The sequence below is a fragment of the Hyperoodon ampullatus genome, assembly GCF_949752795.1.
Source record: "Hyperoodon ampullatus genome assembly, chromosome: 2".
In the NCBI taxonomy this organism is placed as follows: domain Eukaryota; kingdom Metazoa; phylum Chordata; class Mammalia; order Artiodactyla; family Ziphiidae; genus Hyperoodon; species Hyperoodon ampullatus.
The window spans coordinates 176,410,027-176,435,969 of NC_136915.1; the positions used below are offsets into that span (position 1 = coordinate 176,410,027).

General features: G+C 37.8%; 1 protein-coding gene across 1 annotated transcript in view; it reads left to right on the top strand.

Moving 5' to 3' along the window:
• Positions 1–25,943, top strand: part of ENAH (ENAH actin regulator) — a gene marked incomplete at its 5' end in the record, with an annotated part of 151,982 nt that overhangs the window by 56,402 nt on the left and 69,637 nt on the right. Inside the window, 1 exon segment of the mRNA XM_079723941.1 lies at positions 21,473–21,638. Within this exon segment, the coding sequence (XP_079580067.1) occupies positions 21,473–21,638 (166 nt within the window).

The window sequence follows — 25,943 nt, forward strand, 5'->3', positions numbered from 1 at the left end:
TGTATGGAGCAGACCGTAAGACAAACATGGGCTCTACCTGGAGCGTCAATTTTGCTGAAAGATTTTTGTGGAGAACATCCTATTGAAATAGGCTCTGTAGTAGAGTGAATTGCAAAATATTCACTATATTTTAGTTTGAAACTTGCAAGAAATTTGTTTGCTGTAGGCTCTGCAGGGCTCCTAGACTTCTTTAGGGTATGTGTGTTGAAAGCCTACCATGTGCCATCTCCTGTAATCTTCAGATACTTTTTCTGTAATATTTGTTTTATGATAGTCATCATAGTCTAGTCCTCAGAACTAAAGTGTGCTGACCTTGTTTGATTTAGCTAATATGTGCCAAGGGGGTGATATGGCATGTCATTTAGGGGCTGAATTCCTTGTCTGTGTGGAAGAACTATATATGGAGAAAGAGGAGAGAAGTATGCTTTCCTAGCTGTAGTGGACAGACTGTTTTTCAGGGCAGAATTTCACCACTTATAAAAAGTAGCTTTGAGCAACATTTGGCAGCTGGTGAGTGTTGAATGTGTTTGCCAGATTATATAAATATCTGGTCTGGAACCATGAATGTCCAAGAAATACTCTTGGGAAATTAAGGGTTTCCTTAGGGTAATAGGAAAACCAGGCACGCTTCCTTAGGTGGTTATTCTTAAGCCTGAGAAGCATTGTTTATAATTGACTTAGTGTGACTAAGTATCCTATGTACCTGAATATCATATTCATATTTGTCTTATTTTAAGTTGACTTGTAAATCAAATATTAAATATTAACAAAAAGCAACTTCTTATGACTTGAAGAGTCCATAATCCTTATTAAGTCACATGCAGTAGCAGTTAAATTGAAACATGAAGCTAGAATTATATTGCAGTCCCATAGAGGTGTGCTAAGCAACAGCCATTTGCAGCAGTATACTTGTGACATTTCAAGGCTATTATGAACTCCCAGATCCATAAATAACCACTGTAGCCTGTAATAGCCACCAAATTAAATAGGTACCCAAGGATGGGTAGAAATGAAGAAAGCCCCATTGGCACGCAGGTGATAGAAAGTTCATCAGGCTCACTGTCCGTGCACCAGACTGGCAGAGTGGGAAGTTTCGATTCTTGTATTGCTTGAAGGATGACTCCATGCATGCCATGGATCTTTAGGTTTGTTTGTCAGCACATCACATGTTAAGGGTGCACTGTAGTTCTTTGGTAGTGTTGCCATCACTTGTGATCCTGGAATCCCATTTATTTGCTGTCCTCATTTACCGAAATGCTGTTGCTGCTGATACAAATAATGGCTGACATTATTGAGTGCCCATCACGTGCCAGATACTGGAAGTGCTTTATGTACACGGTTTTATTCTCACGGCAGTTCTATGACATAGGAACTCTTACATTCCACTTTAGAAATCAGGAGGCTTAGGCTAAGGTCACATATATGTGTGCACAGAAATGTCAGAGCTGAAATTGAAACTGATTCAGGTTCAACTCCAGATTCTCCGCTCTTAACTCCCATGCTCCAGCACTTCTAAAGATACCCACTCCGTGCCCTGTAGAATCTAGTACTGATGACATAGATCTCGGAAAGAAATTTGAAACCTTGTTGAAGTACAGGCTGTTTAGGGGGGAGGGAGGGAAGTATAGCCCATGTATCAATGATTTTGATAATTTGTATATGCTTAGCAACAGTTCTGTGGTGAAATCTAAGATCATCACTGTCACCTGGTCTTAACTATAAAAGTGATGTGGTAATGTGAATAAACTGTCTTTATCAGTTTACGCTGAAAATGAGATTAGTGGAGCCATCAGAAATGTAAGTCTATTTTGTAAAAGGTCCTAATTAAAATATTCTTAACTGGAGTCTCTTATGAAGAAATAGTAGGGCATCATATTTTCTAGGTAGTATTAAGATGTTTGTCTCTGTTCAGAAAGTGCTGATTATCCGGCTTCTACCCGCAGAGGGTGTAGGTAGGAATGCTATTTTGGAGGGCCCTGTAGTAATTCAGGAAATAATGCATTAAAGCAGTGACAGTGGTACAGATGGAGGGGGTATTAGTAGAGACTTAGAGGGTGAAGTTGACAGGGCTTGGTGGCTGATGTGGGGTTGATAGCCGAGGAGCAGTCTGGAGTGGCACTTGGGTTTCTAGCTGGGGCCAGACAGTAGGGCCTTTGGTATCCTTCACCTGGGATTGGAAATAGGAGCAGATAGGGTGAGGGAGGAAAGTAGGTTGCATTTTGAGGTTTGCTTGTGGTATGTAGATAGAAATACATACTAGGCAGTTGTCTATATAGGTTTAGAGCTTAGAAGAGAAGTATCGGCTGGAAATAACTTTTTTGGCACTTTTTAACAGGTAGTAGTTGAAACTGTGAGTGTGGACTCTGATCTAAGCCGTGGTGGTGTGGTGGTTGTGTGTGTGTATTTTGAGTGAGGGGGGAGGGGATTAGTCACTAGATTACTTGCCAAACTTGGTTATTTTCATCTACACATTGTTTTTCAACCCATTCAATTAAAAAATTGTAGAGTTTTTACTTGAATGAACATGGAGAATTCTATAAAACATGCCAGTCTTTTGTCTTTCCTTTTTATTACTGAAAATAAAAAATGTACTGTATTACATAATCATAATTTTTATTATAGGTATTGAGTCTGTGCATAACTAGCTCCTTTACAGAGAAGACTACACAGGAATGAACGTTTGGTTAATTTACCCCCCAACCCCTAATAGTTTATTATGAAAAATTGTAAACACACAGAACAATTGAAACGGTGAAAATCTACATGCCCACCATCTAGATTCTACCATTAATATTTTACAATACTTTATCACTTATCCATCTAGCCATATATATGTATATATATATATATATATATAAAACTTTTATGAATTTCGAAAAAGAGTCATCAGTGTACTATTTCCTAAGTATTTCAGTATGTATATCATTAACTAGGATTCCATAATACAACTTTTTTCCTTTTGTGGTAAAATATATACAGTGAAATGCACAGACCGTTGGGTGAGTTTTGATAGATGCACGCACCTGTGTAACCCAATCTTTTTCAGAACATCCTGGGGTGATGGCAGAGTTCCCTAAAGCCCCTTCGCATGTCATCCTCATTTTCACTGCCCCCCCCAAACGACCGCTGTTCTGATTTATCTCCACTGTAGATTAGTATTTCCTGATCTTGAACTTCATCTATTAGGAATCATAAAATACACATTCTTGTGTAAGGTTTCCCTCACAGTATGTTTTTGCTATTCATCTGTGTTATTGCATGTATCTGTTGTTTGTTTTTCTTGCTTTGTCATATACCATTGTGTAAATATACAACAATTCATCCATTCTATTTGTGGGTACCTGGGCTGTTTCTAGTTTTTGGCAATATCTAGCATTGCAATTGAAGGGTCAGAGGGTAAGTTCTATATAAAAAAAGTACTAAATCATCTTTGAAAGTTGTTTAACAATTTTACATTTCCGTTAGCAGTGTATGGAAGTTACAGTTGCACCACATTCTAACTCCTCTGGTGGATGGGTAGTGACATTTCATTGTGATTTTAATTTGTATTTCCCTGATGGTTAATGGTGTTTAGCACTTTTACATGGATTTACTGACCGTTTGTATATCACATTTTGTGACATTTGTTCACATGGTTTGCCCAATATTTTATTGGTTGTCTTTTAATTGTTTAGTTGAGTTTTAAAAATGCATCCTGGATACCTTTCAGATTTATGTTTTGCAAGTATTTTTTTCTCATCTGTGCCTTGCCTATATGGAAATTCCCCCTTGGCCTTAATTCCCTCCTTCCCTACTTTCCTTCCTTTCTATAGCAGCTTTATTAAGATATAATTCAAATGCCATACATATGCAGTTTTTTAAAGGTCATTTTTAATGAGAAAATTTTAACCTTCGTACTTTTTTCTTCTATGATTATTGCTGAAACCTTTGCCTACCCTCAACTCATGAAGGTATTCTCCTATGTTTCCTTCTAAAAGTTTTGAGTCTAGCTTTTATGTTTAAGTCTGTGATAATCTTGAATTAATTTTTTTGTATGGTGTGAGGTCTGGGTTGAGATTTATATATTCAGTTGTTCTAGTACTGCTTACTGAAAAGACTGTCTTTTCTCCACTAATATGCCTTTGTAACTTTGTAAAAAAAAAATCAGTCTGTATTTCTGGACTCTGTTTTGTTTCATTGATATATTTGTCTGTCTTGAAGCCAATACCATACTCTCTTGTTTGCTGTAGCTTTGTGTCTTGAAATCAGATTGTGTTAGCCTTCTAACATTATTCTTCTTTTTCAGAGTTGTTTTGGATATTCTGTGTTCTTTGTGTTTCCATATGAATTTTAGACTCAGTTAATTTCTACAAAAATGCTTCCTGGGATTTTCGTTGGAATTGCATTTAATCCATAGATTAATTTGAGGGAGCCTTTATATCATAACAATATTGAGTCTTCCCATATATGAACGTGGTATATCTTTTTATTTAGGTTGTTTTTAATTTCTCTTACCAATGTTTTATAATGTTCAGTGTAGAGATTTTGCACATCTGATATTAAATTTATTCCTATGTCAAATACTTGAATCCTGCAAACTTGCTAAATTCACTTATTAGTTACAGTAGCTGCTTTGTGGATTTGCTAGGATTTTTTTCTTTTTTAATTAATTAATTTTTATTTTTGGCTACCTTGGGTCTTTGTTGATGAGCGTGGGCTTTTCTCTAGTTGCGGCGAGCGGAGGCTACTCTTTGTTGCAGTGCGCGGGCTTCTCATTGGGTGGCTTCTCTTGTTGCGGAGCACATGCTCTAGGCGCGCAGGCTTCAGTAGTTGTGGCTCGCGGGCTTAGTTGCTCCGCGGCATGTGGGATCTTCCCTGAGCAGGGCTCGAACCCATGTCTCCTGCATTGGCAGGCATATTCTTAACCACTGTGCCACCAGGGAAGCCCTCTAGGATTTTTTATATAAATATTTGTTATCTGCAATTAGAGGGCATCACTTTTTCTGATCTTTTATTTATTTATTTGCCTTGGTGCAAAGGCTGGGAGTGCCGCTCTAGTGTTGAACAGAAATGGTGGTGAGAAGGGCATTCTTGCCTTGTTCCTGATCTCAGGGGGAAGGAGTTCAGTATTTTACAATTAAGTATAATGTTAGTTATAGCTGTTTCTGTAGATGCTCTTGATCACATTAAGGAAATTCCCTTCTGTTCCTAGTTTGCTGAGAGCTCTTGTTATGACAGATAATGCATTTTATCCAGTGCTTTTTCTGCATCTTTTGCAATGCACAGTTTTTCTCCTTTATTCTGTTAATGTAGTGAATTACTTTGGCTTTCAAATGTTAAATCAACCTTGCATTCCTGGATTAAACAATATTTAATTATTCTTTAAATATATTGCTAATTTTGATTTGATAATATTTTGTTAATTTTCACATCTGTATTATGGAAGGACAATGTCATTTTATTTGTAATGTCTGTCCGGTTTTGGTATTAGAGTCATGCTGACATCATCAAACAAACTGGAAATGATTTCTGTTTTCTGAGAGTCTATAAAATTGATGCTATGTTTTCCTTAGATATTTGATACACTTCACTAGAGCAACCATGTGTGTGGAGTTTTATTTGTGGTAAGCTCTATAATTTCTTTAATAGATAAAGTAACTTAGATTTTTTCTCATGTCAGTTTGCTTTTCAGGAATTTTTCCAGTTTCATCTAATTTGTCAGATTTGGTGGCATAATGCTGTTCATCAAATTCCCGTAGTATTATTTTTAACATTTGTAGAATCTGTAGTGATAAGGACTCTTTCATTTCTGATAATAGGTAATTTGTGCTCTCTCCTTTTCTTGATCAGTTTAGCTAGAAATTTTAATTTTTCTTACTGTTTTTTGTTTCACTGTTTTCTTTATTATTTTCTTTCTCCTACTTCCTTTGGGTTTTCTTTGTTCTTTTCTAACTTTTTAAGAGAGGGAAGCTTAGATATTTGGTTTTAGACCTTTCTTTTCTAATATAAGCATTTACAGCTCTAACCACTAAGCACTGCTTTAGCTGCATCTCATGATTTTTGTCATATTTTCATAATGATTTAATTTGAAATATTTTCTGATTTTCTAGTGTTTTCTTCTCTGACCCATGAATCACTTAGAAGTGTGTTTTACCACCCCACCCCCCAAATTTTTTTTAGGTATCCTAGTATGGTTAACTTCAAATTTAATTCCATTTTGGTCAGAGGACATCATTTGCGTGCTTTCAGTTATTTTAAATTTATTGAGAATTTTTTTAATGGTCTAGTATATCATCTGTGTTGGTGATCATACAGTGTGTACTTGAAAAGAATGTATATTCTGCAGTTGTTGGGTGTAATGCTTTTTAAATATCAGTTAAGTCATAGTAGTTAATAGTTTTCAGATTTTCTGTGTGTTCAGTATTTTTTTTTTAAATAAATTTATTTATTTTTGGCTGCGTTGGGTCTTCATTGCTGCACGCGGGCTTTCTCTAGTTGTGGCAAGCGGAAGCTACTCTTCGTTGCGGTGCGCGGGCTTCTCATTGTGGTGGCTTCTCTTGTTGCGGAGCACAGGCTCTAGGAGCACAGACTCTAGGTGCGTGGGCTTCAGTAGTTGTGGCGAGCGGGCTCTAGAGTGCAGGCTCAGTAGTTGTGGCGCATGGGCTTAGTTGCTTCGGGGCATGTGGGATCTTCCCGGACCACGGCTCGAACCCGTTTCCCCTGCATTGGCAGGCGGATTCTTAGCCACTGTGCCATCAGGGAAGCCCAGGTGTTCAGTATTTTTTAATGTACTTTATAAATTATTGTCTAGTTTTATCAGTTACCGTCTAGTTTTATCAGTTAACTGAGAGATGGTGTTAAAATTTGCAGCTAATGTTGTGGAAACGTTGTTCTCTCTTTAATTCTGTCAGTTTTTTCCCCAGCTTTATTGAGATAAACTTGACATATAATATTGTGGAAGGGGCTTCCCTGGTGGCACAGTGGTTAAGAATCCACCTGCCAATTCAGGGGACACGGGTTCGAGCCTGGTCCGGGAAGATCCCACATGCCGTGGAGCAACTAAGCCCGCGAGCCACAACTACTGAGCCCTTGTGCCACAACTACTGAAGCCTGCGCGCCTAGAGCCCATGCTCCGCAACAAAAGCCACGACAATGAGAAGCCCATGCACTGCAACGAAGAGTAGCCCCCGCTCACCACAACTAGAGAAAGCCTGCACACAACAACGAAGACCCAACACAGCCCCCCAAAAATAATAATAATAAATTAATTAATTAATTTTAAAAAAGATTGTGGAAGTGTAAGGTGTTGATTTGATACAGTGATATATTGCAAAATAATAATTCAGTTTTTGCTTCATGTGTTTGAAACTAATTAGATACATGCACATTTATGATTGTTGTATCTTTCTGGTGAATCGAACCTTTTATAGTTTTTACAACCTGATGAAAATAATGTGAGGCAGAAAACTTCAGGAAACGGGTGAAATCTCTAATCAGTTGCTTCAATTCTTGTTAATGGGGGGATTTGCTAGGTTAGGGAAGGTATGTGTTGCCAAGTGAAGTGTTTACCCGTATTTTTCCTTCTGTCACTGACCATTTCTAAATATACTTACTTTTGTGAGCTATCATGCTGTTAATGAGGGTTTAGGTTTGCTGATGCTCTGGGAGTTAATCTTTGAAAACTTCAGATCAATTAAAGAAAAAGATAAGTGTGTAGATACAAGATATGAGCCTGTTGATTGTGTGCTGTTTATTGTGTGCTAAGTGCTATGTGGCATGTGAAATAGAGATTGTCTTGGCTTTTAAGTTTACATAAAACACTGTATTGTATATTTGAGGGTCGCTGAGAGAGATCTTAAAAGTTCTCATCACAAGAAAAAAAATTGTAACTGTGTGGTGATGGACTTACTGTGGTGTTCATCTTGCTATACACACACACACACACAAATATCAAATCATTATGTTGTATACCTGGAACTAACATACTGGCGGAAGAAAGAAATTTAAGATCTTGGGGGACAGGCAAGAGGATGTGTGGAGGTGCTGTATTGGTTATTTATGGCAACACAATAAAATTACAGCAGTATTTAGTGGCTTAAAACAACACACATTTATTATCACAGTTTCTGTAGATTAGGAATTTGAGTACAGCTTAACTGCGTCCTCTGGCTCAGGGTTTCTCAACAATTGCTGTCAAGATGTTGGCCAGGGCTGCAGTCTTAACCAAAGTCATCACGGGGTGGCGGGGGAGGATCTTCTAAGCTCATTTACATAGTTATTGATTGAATTCAGTTGCAGGCGGTTGGACTGAGGGCCTCAGTTCCTCCCCATAGTTGGCCTGTCACGCCAGCCTTTCCCACAGGATAGAAGCCACAGTCTTTTTGTAAATGAACCCTAGAACTGACATTCCATAACTTTTGCCATAGAATAGAAGCAAGTTGATGGGTGTAGCCCACACACAGGGGAAGGAGATTACACAAGGGCATGAATACTAGGTGGTGGAGATCATTGGGAACCATCTTTTTTGTTGTGGTTGGGAGGAAGGAAGAAGATGCAAATTATTTCTTATAATTATACTTGTAATAAGAGCCAGAAACAGCAGGGAGAAATTATAAACCAAAGTTTATAACTAGGAAGCTAATGGTTGTCAGTGCAGCCCAAAGAGTTGTCTTATAAAAAGAAATAAGAGTAGCAAAGCATCTCAAATGACAAGACATAACAAAACTTTAAATATTCGTTGTAACGCGTTGGATTAATTCTAGACAATGTTATTGTTTGTGTTTTCTTTATTAACATAAAAATTTTGACTTGTATTAAGACATAACCTTTAACCAAATGCAAGTGGGATTAATAAATACAGTCTTATTCCTTGACAGACAAAAATACTTTTTTACATTTTCATGTTTTCTTAATATTTAAAGCTATTATATATTTTAAAAATTGTGGTAAAATATATAATACAAAGTTTATATATTTTCACCATTTGTAATCACAGTTCGGTGGCCTTAAGTACATTCACATTGTTGTGTAACTATCACCACCAACCATCTCTAGAACTTTTTAATCTTCCCAAACTGAAACTGTACCCGTTAAATAGTCACTCCCCCTCCTCCCCTCCCCACAGCCCGTGAAAACCACCATTCTACCTTCTGTCTCTATTAGTTTGACTACTGTATGTCCTTTGTATAAGTGGAATCATACAGTATTTGTCCTTTTGTGTCTGGCTTATTTTAACTTAGCATTATGTCTTCAGGGTTCATCGTGTTATAGCACTTGTCAGGATTTTTTCCTTTCTAAGTCTGAATAATATTTTATTGTATATATATATATACCACATTTTATTTATCCATTAACCTGTTGATGGACATTGGTGTTCCACCTTTTAGCTGAATAGTGCTGCTGTGAATATTCATATACAAATATCTGGTCAAGTCTCTGCTTTGGGGGCTGTCTCAGAAGCTGCCTAGCACAGGTGGGCATGGAAAGGAATTAGCTTTAAGTTTAATTCTGATGAAAAAGAGATCTATAGCAGACAAGAGAGGTTTCTACTAGTTAAAAAATACAAGTGATAGATACCTAAGTAAGTTGTTTCATTAAACTTTACCAAGTCACAAATGGTGTTAACAGGCCTTTTTGTGAAAGACTGAGCTTTTCATAGAAAGTTTTCATAAAAGTTTCATTTTGGGGACTTCCCTGGTGGTGCAGTGGATAAGAATCCGCCTGCCAATGCAGGGGACACGGGTTGGATCCCTGGTCTGGGAAGATCCCACATGCCGAGGAGCAGCTAAGCCCGTGCGCCACTACTGAACCTGAGCTCTAGAGCCCTCGAGCCACAACTACTGAGCCCGAGTGCCACAACTACTGAAGCCCGAGCGCCTAGAGCCCGTGCTCCGCAGCAAGAGAAGCCACAACAATGAGAAGCTGCACACTGCAACGAAGAGTAGCCCCCACTCGCCGCTACTAGAGAAAGCCGGCGTGCAGCAGCGAAGACCCAACACAGCCAAAAATAAATAAAAAATAAATTAATTTTTTTAAAAAAGAAAAAGTTTCATTTTGTTTTAATGACTGGTTTAAAGAATAATTAACTCTATGCACTTACTGTAATTTAAGATGATGATGTTTATGGTATTTTAGAAAATAAACTACCACACCAGATGTCACTGGGTCTGCTGACCATTCACATTTTCTACAATAATTTTGGATTCAGATTATAGTTCAGGTGTGCCCAATTTTAGGAAAGTCAGTGACAGTAAATTAGCCACTTACCTAAGGTGAGATTTCTGGCAACTTTAACCGTCTAGAACTCAGCCATAAAATGGATCTTTCTTATATTGTACTTTTTTTTTCTTTAGTTATCACTTCATCCTGCACCAAGTCTTTGATGCAGCAGAAATTTAGTGAGCTCCTAAGTAGGGACTAAACACCAGCTACTGTTAAATATATCAGTAAAACACAGTCCCTCCCCTCCCAATCTAGTTGGGAAGACATTAGTAAATGATTATAATGTTACCCCTAGTTCAGTCTGTATTCACATTCAATCCTCTTCTTTGTTTTCATTTATCTGAAAGGATCTTTGTAGTTTTAGGTTGAAATTTTATCTGAATTTTCTAGTCAGTACTATACTAACTTGGATGAAAATAACTAAAGTTTCTTGTATTATTTCATTTTACCTATTATTTTTGAAAAATGAGAGTGATACTCCTCATATTAGCTAGTATATTTTAGAGTTCATGTACTCTAATGCTAAATTGTTACACTGTATAGTAACAAAATCAGGGTAGTTAAAAATAATGGAATGGTGGGTGCTGTTCTACCATATGACTTGTTTTAAAAATCATATTTATATATTCTTCATTTGTGTGCATGTGTGTGTGTGTGTCTGTGTGTTGTGTGTGTGTCTAGTTTGATGTCTAAAAGGCTTCCCACAGATTTTGCCTTCATGTAATTCTTTGAAGAATGTTGAGGTTCAATTTGAAGGAAACTCTCCCTGAAGTATTAATTTTATGCATATGTTTTGTACTATCTTTAAAAAAAGTCTGTGATAGTCTAGATACGTTTTCGTAATAGTATAAGGTATAATTTTCTCTAATGAAGTCTTCAAAGGAATCCTGGTTTATTTTTACAAGAACATCAATTTCAGCAAATATACAAATTCCCTTCCCTTAGCTTCAACAAATATAACATGAAGTATAATGCAGAAATGATAGAAAACTTCTGAGGAGTTAATTTTATTGAACTAATATAATTGGTAGTTACGCAAACTCTAGCTCTCTTATTCAAGTAGAGTGATCGTAAAGTCCAGACTCTGAAGCAGACTGGCTGCTTTGAATCCCATTTCTGTCACTTCGTACAGTATGTTGTCTGGTCAAATTAATTCACTTCTCTGTCTCAATTTCCTATCTGTAGAATGGGAATATTAACAAGTATCTACCAAATAAAGTTGTTGAATAAATAAATGAATTAATAAAGGCAAAGCACATAGAACAGTGTGTGGATTTTCTTAAGTATTATGTTCATATTAGTATTTGTTTTTACTATTAGTATCATTATTATCATCACAACCCTGGCTCAGTAATTAATTATATATGTCACTTATTTGTCTCTGGGTTTTAGGTCTTTACTAATGTAAGGAGATTTCTTTACGACTACAACTGGGGATATGTCAGTCTATACTAAATACTGTAGATAGTCAAAAATTAATAGATTTTCCCTCATTGATTTTGTTATGATTTTTGTGCTTGCAGTTAAGCAATACTTTGAAACATAGGCTCCGAAAATATTTATCTATGGATAGTTGTAGAGTACGGTCTCCTGAAACAGTTGGTTTTAATTTTTTAAAAATAGTGTTTGCTTGAAGGGCAGGAGGGCTTGATTTACCTGGGCTTCTTCTCGGCAGCAGGCCAGGGCTCCTTCAGTACGTGCCCAGCCAGTTGCATGCAGAGGCAGGTTTCCATCCAAGATTTTCTGTCTTAGTAGTTTCTTAATTCTCTTTTTACTTCCTGCCCAATAGGATTTCATTTTCTTTTCTCTCTACAAACCCTTATAAATTCCATCCTTGTGTTCTCCTCTCTCGTGGTTCTAAGAATATCAAAATAGTCGCATTTTCATTTTCTGTATTATTCCTCTCTCTCCAGGTATATTGTTGGCAGAGGCAGGTTCTTTTTGTTGGCCACGTCACATTTATAGAGTTTTTCATGTTCTATACTTATTCAAATAAGAGGTATTCATAATTAAAGTCAAATAGTACCATAAAGATTTTTTTAAAGGCTTACACTTATTCCTAAACATGCATAACTGCATGTAGGAAGTGCCTCCTTTCAGGTACTTTTTCTACATAGTATTTTACCTAATGATTTCTCCTTTTTTTTAAAGAGACTTTTTCATCCTATGGGATAACCCAACAGATTTGCTGAAATGTTTTCTAAAACATGCTATCTTGCTTTAGATATATTGGTCATTTTCTGTGGTGACTGTGGATCTGTTATATGTTAGATTACAGTTGTACTTTGCACATGAATATAGATGTTATGGGATGAAGAGTTAAGTAATGACATTGATCTTTTCACCTTTTTAAAAAACCTTTTAGAGGTAGACATAGAGAATGGACTTGGTGACATGGGGTGGGAGGGCGAAGCTGGGGCGAAGTGAGAGAGCATCAACATACACACACTACCGAATGTAAAATAGTTGGCTGGTGGGAAGCAGCAGCATAGCACAGGGAGATCAGCTCCGTGCTTTGCGGCGACCTAGAGGGGTGGGATAGGGAGGGTGGGAGGGAGATGCAAGAGGGAGGGGATATGAGGACATGTGTATGCATATGGCTGATTCGCTTTGTTGTACAACAGAAACTAACACAGTATTGTGAAGCAATTATACTCCAATAAAGACCTATTAAAAAAAACCAACCTTTTAGTATTTCTTAGATGAATGGTATACAACTCTGTGGTCATTAGTGGAAATTTTGCCTTTCTACGTTATTGGAGCTACTGCCTCACAGATGGTTTTCTTGCCTTGCAGAAAATAAGTTTGTTTGCTTCCTTATTTGTATCTGCTGTTTGTCAGTGGCATTCACAGAGTTTTCCCATATCCTTCAATCAGGCAGCCAGGACAGCAGCACCTAGCTGTTCTAGCAAGCAGCACCCGCCCCCTGCCCCCCCGCCATTCTTAGCAAGTTTTTTGGTTTATGGATGGAATATGAAAGGAGAAAAGCTAGTTAGTATTTCACAAATGTAGCGTATAGTAGAAGCTTTTGTATGTAATGTGATCTGGGTGATGATGGTTAATTGATCTCAAGCTTGCTATCCTTAAAAATGACATGTACCTTAGAGCATTTATGTTCATTCTGTGACTTTTTTTGGTAAAGCTTTTAGTGTTAGTCTGGTGATGAGAAGTCTACATTATTTTTCTTTCCTAAAGCATGCCCATGTTTTATCTTCAGAGTTTCAGCTTTGGTTTCTTTAAAGTGGAGAGAGAACTTAAGATATATGCAAAGCATTCTCAGTATAGCGGTCTGCTAGACTTGTGTGATTCCCCCGTCTTTTATGTACATCTTACAATTTTTTAGTGACTCATCTTGATAGGAACTTAATTTTCATAGAATTTCTATATATTCACATTGTATCCCTTTATATAATATTTAAATTGCATAATTACAGTACAAGTACAATTGGAATGAATATATTTGGTCACAAACACAGCTGACTTCTTAATAAGTATACAGCCTAACTGGGGGCAGAAGAGTGCAGGGTGATTAGAATAGTTTACTAGCTCAGAGCTGAGTGTTTTGAGTGCTAATGGTATGTTTTATAGATGGAAAGGAGAAGGTCTGAGATTGTCCATTTGGGCATTGGAAGTCAGAAAAGGGAGCTTTCACTGGCATGTTTTGGGGCTCTTCCTCAAAGCTCATGGATTTTTACTTTTTACAGTTAATATTGCTCACTACTTTCCAAGTTAGTACTTCAACAAGTCTTAATTAGGAGAGATGAAAAGATACAATGCCGACCCTTCAGGGATTTAATATGATGTTGTTGGAGACATGATATGCATAGTGTATTGTGAGAACCCAGAGAGTGAGTTCCTATTATATATTGAGGGAGAAGGGAAAAGCTTTCAAGAGGATGTGACACTTGTGTCTAAATTCTGCAGAACTGTCAGTATTAGGCGAGGAGGAAACGTGCAGGTAGGTTAGGTACAGGGCACGTGCAAAGGTGTAGATATATGGACGAATATGGCATAGTTGTTACTGCTGTAGTGAATACTGATGTGCCCCCAGTGGTGGGATGTGCCACCAGCAGCAGGATGGTAGAATGGTGTCTTGTACACATTTTATGCTGCGAGTATTTGAAAGAAAGAAAGTATGAATGTTGAGAAAGAGGCCAAATCACAGTAGACCCCTTGTGCCAGGCTATGAAGCCAAAGTTTATCCTGAAACGAGTCTTCAGAGGGTCTTAAGCAGAACAGTGATGTGATGAGATTTGCCTTAGAAAAATTTCCCTCTGGAAGCACTGGGAAGAAGGAGTAAAATTGCGGTCAGGGATGCCAGTTAGGAGACTTGAAATAATCCGGATGAGCAACTAGGGACGGCCCACATTAAAGCTTTGAGCATTGTGAGCAAAGGGAACTAATGAATTTAGAATTTTTTAGGAAGTAGAATTGACAGCCCTCGGTGACAGAGTGCCTGGCAGGGTGAAGGGCAGGGAGGATGCTGGTGTGACCCCTAGGTTTGCAGGATGGCTAGAGTCTAGAGTGGTGAACTGAGAGGAAAAGCCTTCTATTTGTGACTCCTCTAGTGCGTAACACCATACAGGGCATGCTGTTTATTGCTTATTTTCCTATTTGAAGAAAATACATGCTTATTAGTCCCGATTTGAGTGCATAATCTTTTATAACTCTAGGAGGCCATGGAATGCAGGTGTGACAAATAATTGTGGAATTGAATTGAAATCAAATTATGCTTAAGCCTCTTTAATGCTTGAAATGTTATAAATTACAAGCTTGAGCAAAACAGACATCAGAGAATAAGATGGAAATACTGTCTTTAAAATTACCAACTTTTTAAAAAAATTAATTTTATTTATTTATTTTTGGCTGCCTTGGGTCTTCGTTGCTGCGTGCGGGCTTTCTCTAGTTGCGGCCAGCGGGGGCTACTCTTCGTTGCGGTGCGCGGGCTTCTTGCTGTGGTGGCTTCTCTTGTTGCTGAGCATGGGCTCTAGGCGCGCAGGCTTCAGTAGTTGTGGCTCGCGGGCTCTAGAGCGCAGGCTCAATAGTTGTGGCACACGGGCTTAGTTGCTCCGCGGCATGTGGGATCTTCCTGGATCAGGGCTCGAACCCGTGTCCCCTTGCATTGGCAGGCAGATTCTTAACCACCGTGCCACCAGGGAAGCCCTAAAATTCCCAACTTCTTTGTGTAATTTCTTTCTTAATATTTTATCTTCTGAATAACTGACATCTTGATTCACAGAGTGACTCAGTATCATAACAGACAAGATGCTAATTATCTTTCGTAGGGTAAACTCTCTAAGTTATTGGTAGTATAGCAGAGGTTATTGTATAGACCTTGATAACTTACTGCAGACTAGGCTCTGTCATTCGAAGATAAATGACATTCTCCTTTTCAAAGATGATGAATACATTTTTATATGTATTAAATTAAATTAATTGGGACCATGACTTCCAGTAGTGACATCCTTTATAGCATGTCACATACTACTTTGGGAGTATCAGTAAAATGCTAGGTGACATAATTTTTCTCTTGCCTTTGGTTGTCCCCTCCTTCCCCTTCTCCTTCGTCTTACCTACTAGCAAATCCTGTCTCCTGTGCTTCTGACATATATATCCCATATGCTTCCCTCTCCTTTATTTCTAGTCTGGTCCAAATCTCACCATACACACGTCTCTCACTGGTCTTCATGCGTGCATTCTTGAATCCCTTCTGTTTATAGTAGCCGGAGTCCTCTTTTAAAAGTGTAAGTCATGTTCTGCTTAAAGCCCTCTAGTGGCTTCCCAATGCACTTGGAGTAAAATCCTAACTCCTTCCTGTGGCTCAGATATTGCCTCCGCAGAGAGTCCTCCTGGTGGAAAAATTAATGAATGCTATGGGAGGAGGGAGCAATTAATTCTGGCTTTGGGGACTCCAGAGAGATTTAACAGAAGGAATGGTATTTGATCCAGGTCTTGATGATCCAATTCTTGAGTAGGATTTTGTTAAATGAAATTATGTACTGAACGAGAATTTAAACAATGCCTACTCTGTGCCTAGGCACTGCATATTCATGCTTTCTTTGACAAGTAATGGTTACTTTGAAAGGAAGTTTCTATTTTCAAAAACTTGGCTTTATTGCAATCTCAGTAAACAGCAGAGACAAGAATAGCCAAGGGATCCTTACTCTGCTTAAATACCAGGAACCATTTCATTCACAGGTAACCTATAAAAATAAAATTGGGCCAGCATTTTCTACCATCATATATACCTGTTCAGGAAATTTGACTATATTCAGAAATGAATTTTTACAAAGCCACAAAATTGGATTGTAGTGTCATGGTTTTTATACTTTTTTTAAAAAAACAGCTGTCTTTAGCCTTCTAATGCCATATTTCATTTTTTAAAAAACCAAAATTAACATCAGGAAAATGAGGTATAATCAATTACATATACCATTTGCATTTGGTCATAAAATGAAATTTTTGCTTATAACTAATTTACTGCCTGATCTTCACAAAAGTACAGCTCAGTAATTTACTAATTTAATCTTTTATGTACTTCCTTTACTGGCTCAGAATGTTGAAGGCTTTGACTAGGTACTCATTTTGAGCCTTGTTATAATTCAGATAGAATGATAATATAAAGATTATAAAATTTTTGTCTTTTTTGCTGTGCTTGTTTAGATCTTTATTTTCTTTAATTTTTTCCCCTTTTTGACTCTTCAGTAGCTGTGGTTCTTAAATCTTGCCTTCCTTCCATGTTACTTTTCCCTGAAAAACTGCACGTATGTGAATTTATGAAATTTCATCATTTCAGAAATTCACTCATTGACTTTCTCATCTAAAAATCCTCCTAGATAAAGTTGGAAATTCTTACCAGAAGAACCTCTAAGCTGTTCTGTCACTGCTCTAGTGCTTGTAAATACACCAATGTACAGGCAGTTCTGTTGTGACTCAGGCCAGTCATATAGTCATACATATAAAGCAGGCAGGCTTATAAGTATTTCACTGGGCCAGGGAGAAATGGGAAAAAAAAAAAAAAAGTGGGGGCTTCCCTGGTGGCGCAGTGGTTGAGAGTCCGCCTGCCGATGCAGGGGACACAGGTTCGTGCCAGTCCAGGAAGATCCCACATGCTGGGGAGCGGCTGGGCCCGTGAGCCATGGCCGCTGAGCTTGCGCCTCCGGAGCCTGTGCTCCGCAACGGGAGAGGCCACAACAGTGAGAGGCCCGCGTGCCGCAAAAAAAAAAAAAAAAAAAAAGTGGGCAATGTAGAGAATTGTATGGAAAGCTAATTATTATATTTATAGTATATTACATTGTATTTATTTTGAGATTTTTAAGTTCCAAAATATCTTCATTTTAGTAAGTTATGGTGGTCCCCCACCTTACCCTGAAATCTCCTACCTGGCAAGTAGGCCAAAATACTGTCAATCCTGTTCTGTATTGATTCATCCAGTCGGTTTTTGAAGTTTATGGGTTTGTGAAATCCAAAACTGGGTACCACTAGCTTATTTTGTGCGTACCTGTAATTTGGAGTTGGTATATTGAGTGGGAGTTTTCTTCTCAAATCAACAGTCTGTTCTCTTATTTTTTTGGTACAAACTGGGTGTCCAGCAATTCAACTGAATTCAAACACTGACTTTCTGGAATTAGTACAAGATGCCATAGGTTGAGGGCTCAGTCCCACAAGACTGCTCCCACTTAGACCTGGCTGCTGTCAACTGAAAAAAAAAAAAAGTACAACGTGACAGTAGTGAGTTAAGTAGTGAGTAAGTTTTATCTGGGGCCAAATGGGAACTATAGCCTGGGAGACAGCTTCTCAGAAAGCTCTGGGGAACTGTTCCTAAAAGATAAGGGGGAGGTCAGTATCTATGTGATTTTGGCGAAGGAGGATCAATCAAGCACACATCTTGGCAGAAGGTTGCAGCTAGTCACGAGGAGCAGATGTCTCTGTTAATGATTTTCGTGCTTTTCTAGATGTGAGAAGATGGAAGAAATTGGGCTCATAAAGTCTTCTGAAAATACCTAACTATCTGAAGGCCTGTTCTGCCAGTTTTTCCTAGAGCACAGAGTGCCTCATTCCTGATCTCCGCCCCAAACTCCTTTCAGGGGGTGTTGAAGGTCAGCGACTCCAGTGGCTTAGTGACTTCATGTTTGTAGAACCAGATGGCAAGTGACAATTTTTAGTTGGCACTGCCAGTGGGGTACTTAGGTTACCCACACTTAGGCCCGGCTGACTACAAATTCGGGGGTTCCCAAGACTCCCCTTCGGGCTCAATAATTTGTTTAAATGACTCCCAGAGCTCAGGAAAGTGTTTTACTTACCATTACTGGTTTATCATAAAGGATACAACTCAGAAACAGCCAGGTGGAAGAGATGTATAGGGCAAGGAATAGAGAGCTTCTAGGCCCCTCTCTAGGCATGCCACCCAACCAGCACCTGGATGTGAGCTCGATTGGGTGTTTTTACGGAGATTTCATCATGTAGGCATGATTGATTAAATCATTGGCCATTGTGAGTGAGACTGGTCTCCGGCCCTTCTCTCCTCCCCAGAGGTGGGGAAGGGGTGAGACTGAGCATTGCTACCCTCTGATCTTGGCTTTGATTTTCTGGTACCCAGCCCCCATATGGAAGCCTAGAGTCATCTCATTAGCATACCAAAGACACTCCTACTGCTCAGGAGATGCCAAGGGTTTTAGGAGCTCTGTTCCAGGAACCTGACAAAGATCCAATATTTTTTGTTATACCATAGGATGTGTGTCTCTAGTTGAGGAGAGGTCCTCAGGTGTGTGGAAAGGAATGGAAAGACTTGGCTTGGTCGCTAAGAGCCCACTGGACAGTGCCGTTCCTTCCTGGCTGGGCCTTGATTTGGCTTCTCTGAGTGCCGGATGCCTTGTAGAACTACAGGGTTGTTTGGGGCTTAGCTTGTATCTTCACCGCTTGCCGCATAACCCGCGTGGCTCTGACTATACCTCCAGTAACACTTCAGCTCTTACCCACATCTTATTTTTTTCTCCCCTTTAACCTTGGCTTCTCTTGGTGCTTCTTGGTTTTGTTTAGAGTTAGATTTGTATCCTTAACATCTCAGTTTGAAGATTTCTTTTCATCTTCATTAGAAAACTAATCAACCAGTTTTTGTATTTTTGGCCTTTCTTGGCTACTTTGATACGTTCATTTAGAGATGTCTTTGTTTCTGTGGTTATAGGGAAATTGAAGCGACCAGACATTTGCTTGCTGACTAAGTGGTTTATATATATCTTGAATAATTAAGCATTAGTCAGAACTATTCAGTTAACTCGGTGCTTCAGGAATTTGGAATGTCTCCGGCATCCCACTGTATAGCAATGAGAAAGAAAAAGGTGGAGGAGAAAGTTGGGACATTTTATTTAACTCTCCCGGTTTTAGATTTCCTATGTATCGTTTGTAACTTTTTTTTTTTTTTTTTTTTTTTTGAGGCATGGAATGACCTGATATACAAAATAGGGGTTCAACTATTGCTTTAGCTTCTATGATCCCAGTGGAACTTCTTGAAGAGACATTATTTCTTGAACCTTGGGGAAACATCGTGTATGTCCAAAAACATTCATTTTGGAACTGGAAAATACTGTTCTGTATTAATTTACAGATTTGTTTATTGAGTTGTTATTTACAGTTAGTTAGTAAATTTGTTTCTTGGATTGTATGCTGTAAGAGGCACTTTGCCTTAGCTTGTTTCTTTCTATAGGGTTATGTAAATTTTGTCCCTTAACAAGTATTTTTGTTGTGAGCGATGAAGAGATTTCAACTGCTGTGCTGACAAAGGCTCTTTAATCAAGCTTTTAAAAATAATTCAAGCTTTAGTCATTGCCTCATTTTTACTCCCAGAGCTAATTTACTAAAAAAAATTCGGTGCAGCATAAAAATTTAGACAGTACCACTGGGTTTATTTCAGTGTTTGTGCTGCACAGGTATTGTTACAAGTTTTTGTAAGATTTAGCTAATGGAAAATTACAAGCATTTATAACCCCACTGTTCTGGGTGGTTTTATTGCTTGGTGCTGTGACCTCTTTAGGTCTCCCATGATCTTCTGTCATCAAGTCACACAACAAGTCTAGTAAAGCACATACATATACTGTTGAGAGATGGGCCAGAAGTGTGGGTAAGAAGGGAGGGCATGAAAGCGACTGTTTCCCAGGATGTTGGGGAAGAACCCACATGATTTACTGTTTAAAATCTTGAAGGCTAAAATTGGTGGAATGAGCAGTGCTTTCATTAAAAGATGGGGTTGGATGAGCTACTTAGCATCTCCATTAACAGCTGCTTAAGCAAGCATCAGGATAAGTCTTCTATATGGAGATTGAGTCATTTTAATTCGGTTAATAGCATGGAGTTAATATATCTGTTCTGTAGTTCACTTTTGGTATTTCATTTTTAAAAAATAACATATGGTATAAAATAAAGTAAAATTCCAATCAGGCTTTTTTGCCCAGCATTATTTTGGAATATATTTGAAAGATGAAACTATTGCTTAATATAGAATTAAGATCATCTCTACATTTTATTTATTCATGTATCTCAGTTTCACTTGGTAACAAATAATTAAGATGAAGCTGAGATGTAAAGATTCTATCATGCAGTTGGTCTTCTTTTATTCAATATTTATTTGTGAAGCTTAGAATTTAACATCTAGAAGAATCCTTAGAAATCATCTTATTTTACTTTTTCATTTTTAAGTGAAGAAATTTGAAACGTAAGATGTTATTATCTTGCCTGAGTGGAGTCAGGGACCACTCAGTCACGGGGCTGTCCATTGATTGCTAGTGGCCACTGCATAGCTCAAGGGGCAGAAGAGTCTAGCAGAATTTGTTATATAGACCTTGAAGCAAGCCTGATGATAAAAGTAATTTTACCAGTAAAGAGAGGTAATCACAAACAGTTCACCAATATTATAAACATATGTATACAGTTAAATAATGATTAATTTATATTTGTAGTTATATTCAGTTTAATGAACGTATTAGATCCTCAGATTTAGAAGAAAATGTTTCTTATATCTAAGTGCTCTTTGTGGATCCTGATCTCTTTCTGGTCCCTCATTACAGTTCATTTTTGGGTCTGTCTTCCCCATCAGACTCTACCCATAAGAGCAGGAAGCCTCTGTCTTGTTCATTGTTGCTGTTTCTGGCACCCAGTAAAGCACTAATTGTTGACCAACTGCTCGGTTAGCTAACTCTGGTTTATATGGCTATGTGGGAAGCTTAGCATATTTTAAGTATCTTAAAAGTTTGCTTTTCTTCCCCCCCCCCCACCCCAGTGAACAGAGTATCTGTCAGGCAAGAGCTGCTGTGATGGTTTACGATGATGCCAATAAAAAGTGGGTGCCAGCTGGTGGTTCAACCGGGTTCAGCAGAGTTCATATATATCATCATACAGGCAACAACACATTCAGAGTGGTGGGCAGGAAGATTCAGGACCATCAGGTAAGGGTCTATTAAATTCTTAACGTTATCTAGTATTACACAAGGACTTGATACATTCAGTAAAATAAAGAAGTACTTTAAAATTATAGACAAAAGAGTCTCTGTGGGAAAAAGGATATAGGTTTGCCTTCCCGCCCTCTTCACCTTTTATAAAGCCTGAATTTAGATGAGGATTTAGAACTAATTGTTCAAGAATATAAATCTGAGTTTTTCAGTTATGAATATTCTTTAGATGCTTTGGCCTTCAAACTAGCTAGGTTTTGGAATCTAAAGTAAATTTAAGACAAACTAAAATGTGAAATACACTTAAGTAGCAGAGTGTGTTTAAGGAATTCATTTCCCACCAAAGGTATGGGGTGTGGGATTATAGGAAAGAGTTCAAAATGTAAGTAGTTTCATAAAATATTGTTAAATTCATATACGATAGAAAAATTGTAGGTATTAAGGTTGCCGGAATAGTTAGGCTTTTGTAATTCATGTCTGCCATGACAACTAAGCTTTTACTGATTCCCTGCTCTGGATTTCTTAGAAAGGTGACTGGATTATCTCATTACTTGAGTTCTTGGGCCTTAACAGATCAGGAGCAGTAGATAGAGGAAAATACAAATAGGGTCTTGCTAGCATTAAGTATATGCTAATAGCAGTGAGGACTTTTATAAAGAACAGATTTACAAAATACTTTTTTTTGGCTCTGGTAAGATGGTAAAATCAACCAGTATTAAACATATACAGGGAAAATGTAACACATTTCCAGCTGAGTTCTTACTAAAGAAAGGTAGGTCCCTGCATTTCCACTAGGAGACAGGGTGGTGTAGTGTGGGGTGGCCAGATGCTGCAGCAGCCCTGTGTTTTGGGATGGAGATGATGAACTGGTAGTATCCAGGGACTTAGATTTTGTGGCCTGTGAGAGGCTGGGCTTTGAAACCATTATCTCTCCATAAAGCTGAGCCTCTTCAAGGGGCTGCACACCATAAAAAGAGGACTTAGAAAAATCCTCCTAATCAGCACAGGTAGGCAAAGGAGTTTGTTTCTGTCTGAGCTGGTTTAGGAGCGCCTCTGAAAAATGGGAACCTCCAACTTCACTTACACAACTCCAGTCAAGAAATTAACCAATACTGGTTGCAGGCCAGTGAAACTCCTAGGGCACCTGGCAAAAACAAATGCATCGCTCCCCTGGAGAGGAACTTCTAAAGACCTGAATCAGTTTGCCGAAAGGCAGGTCACTGAATTTAGCAAGTTTAACCGTTAGTACTAACTGTCCCAGCCTGCCCTCTGTCCTCTCGGGCGCCCTTCTCTTTCCCGTATCCTCGCCCCCTACCCTGTTCTTCCTCCTCCCTAGCCTCCCTCCTTTTGCTCTCTGTGCCTGTTGCTCAGCCCTTCTCTGGTCTCCAGTCTCTGTACCAAGAACCCTCTCTCCCTGGGGGGGTATCCAGGTCGTTCTGAGTACTTTCTCTCCCCTTTGTCTTTCCTCCAGCAAAGTGAGTTAGGCCAGAGACAAATTGAATACTTCCTAAGATGCTACTATAGAGAAAAACTGGAAACTGAACAACTAGAACTTTGTAGAAATTATTGAACCTTTTAAACACAACATTCCAAACTAGTAGCTGTAAAATAAATTTTTGGTAAATTCAGTGAATTGGTCATTTGATAACACGGATGAACAAACCTAAAAGTATCTAAATATTGGCAAAAAAGAAAATGAATATTTAAAAATAATTGGGTCAAATCATTATTTGTAAACTTAAATATAATGTTATACGTCAGTTATACCTCAGCTGAAAAAAAATTAGAAATCTGTGTAAGTCAGGAAATTTCCACATGAAATACTGAAATTTTTATTCATAAGAGAAGTAAACTATCCTATGACTTCCAGTTTTGACAAATGGAGTGTTTCTTAAAATACTGGAAATTTAAAAACACACTTCTAAATAATTTGTGACACTAAGATGAAACCATTATGAAGGTTAGAAAATGTTTAAAAATTTAAAAAAACCAACCTGGATCTGAGTGACAAGATATTACATATAGAAACCTGTGGGATGTCTAAGTTGTCCTTAGATGGACCACCCACCCCCCGTCCCCCCGTTTATTCTCATATCTGCAAATCTGTTTCTGTTTTGTCATGTTTGTTCATTTGTTTTGTTTTTTAGATGCCTCATGTAAGTGAAATCATAGCGTATTTGTCTTTCTTTGTCTGACTTTTTCAGCATGATACCCTCTAGGTAGGTGGACAAATCTTAATGGCATATAATAAGCAAACCCAAAAAAGCAGAAGGAAATACTAAAAATAAAAGAAAAAACAACTAAATAATAAATAGAAATTATTAACACAAAAGCTGCTTCCCTGAATAAATTGACAGATTCAAACAAAAAAATTAAAAGTTAAATAAACAGTATTAGGGTTGGAAAGAGATATCACTATAGTTATAGTAAGGAAATAAATTATAATATTATGAACAGCTTTACACTAATAAATGGACCATTTTGTAGAAAAATATAATTTACAACACCTGGCAGAAAAGTATAGAAACATAATAGACCTCAATCATAAAATGTATCAGTAGTTAATAATCTACCCCCAAAAAATTTTTAAAAAGGGCATCCAGAGCATTTATAAACAAAATCTAAAAACCTTCAAGCTATTACCTGTTTTATGCAAACGGTTCTAAAGAAGAGTGTTTTATGAGGCTAGTATAATTTTGATATCTGAGACATAGCCATTTGAGAGAGGAAAACGTATAAGCATGTTTCACTTAAGAACATTGATATAGATATAAAACTCCTCAATAAGATATTAGCTGACCAAATGCAACAATGTATATGGGGAAAAAAAAGACCACCACTTGACCAAATAGGATTTTTCTCTTATCTCAGTAATGTAAAGGTAGTTTAACATTAGATAACCTATTAATTTGCTAGGAGAAAACCTATAAGAAACAAGAGTCTCAGGAAAAACATTGATAAAATTAAAATCCATACATAATAATTCTCAGCATGTTTGGCATAAAAATGAGTTTTCTTAAGCTGATATGGATGAATAATATAAACATATAGGAAACATCTTACAAGATAGTTCAATGTTGGAAGGATTTCCATTAAACTCAGGAATAAGTTTGAGGATTTCAGCTTTAATCATCTTCATTTAGTATTGCAGAAGAGGCAACCTAGTAATATGAAGATGAAGAAATAGAAGCAATAAGGATTGAAAAGGAAGAAACAGAACTGACCTTATTCGCTGATGATATAATTGTCTACATAAAAAAATTCCCAAGAGTATCTGCAGATAAAATACTAGAACTAATAAGATTGTTCAGCAAGGTTGCTGTATATAACATCAGTATATAAAAATCAGTAGCATTTGGGCTTCCCTGGTGGCGCAGTGGTTGAGAGTCTGCCTGCCAATGCAGGAGACCACGGGTTCGAGCCCTGGTACAGGAAGATCCCACATGCCGCAGAGCGACTGGGCCCGTGAGCCACAACTACTGAGCCTGTGCGTCTGGAGCCTGTGCTCTACAACAAGAGAGGCCACGATAGTGAGAGGCCCGCGCACTGCGATGAAGAGTGGCCCCTGCTTGCTGCAACTAGAGAAAGGCGTCGCACAGAAACGAAGACCCAACACAGCCGAAAATAAATAAATAATAAAAAAATCAGTAGCATTTTTGTAGAATTAACGATAAGCAAATTGAAAATATAATTTTATATAGATACTGCTTAAAGTAACAAAAATGATAAAGTACCTAAGAATAAATCTAATAAATAATTGGTTTCTTTTCATTCCAGAGTACCTTTTTTCATTTCTTAATGGTTATCAGTCTGTTCTAAGTAGAAACATATTAGTATAATTTATTAAACAACATCTAAACTTTCTGTACTAAGAGCCATTAAAAAAAATGACCCACCATTTATTTGTAAAATTGAGTATGTACAAATTATATACATATATATGAAAAGCTACCATTTTTCTCCGTAATACTTGAGTGCTTATTATGTTCTAGGCATTGTAGTTAGGTTTTATATAGATAATAATTCCTGACCTTGAAGAACAATGCAGTGAAGAATGGGATATTATGCATGTAAGGAAAACAGCACAGTTAGTTGTTTCATTTATGACAAATCATTGCACAGCGAGGGCATAAAAGAATGATCACCTTGTTGAGAAGATGGGGAAGAGGGTTGTGGATGACTTCATAGACAAGATAAGCTATTGAGCCACGTCAGAAGGAAGTATAGATGTTTAACTGCACGGTTTAATCTGTTATGATCAGGCTAAAAATGGATGGGTGTGTGCAGGATGGAAATCACTAA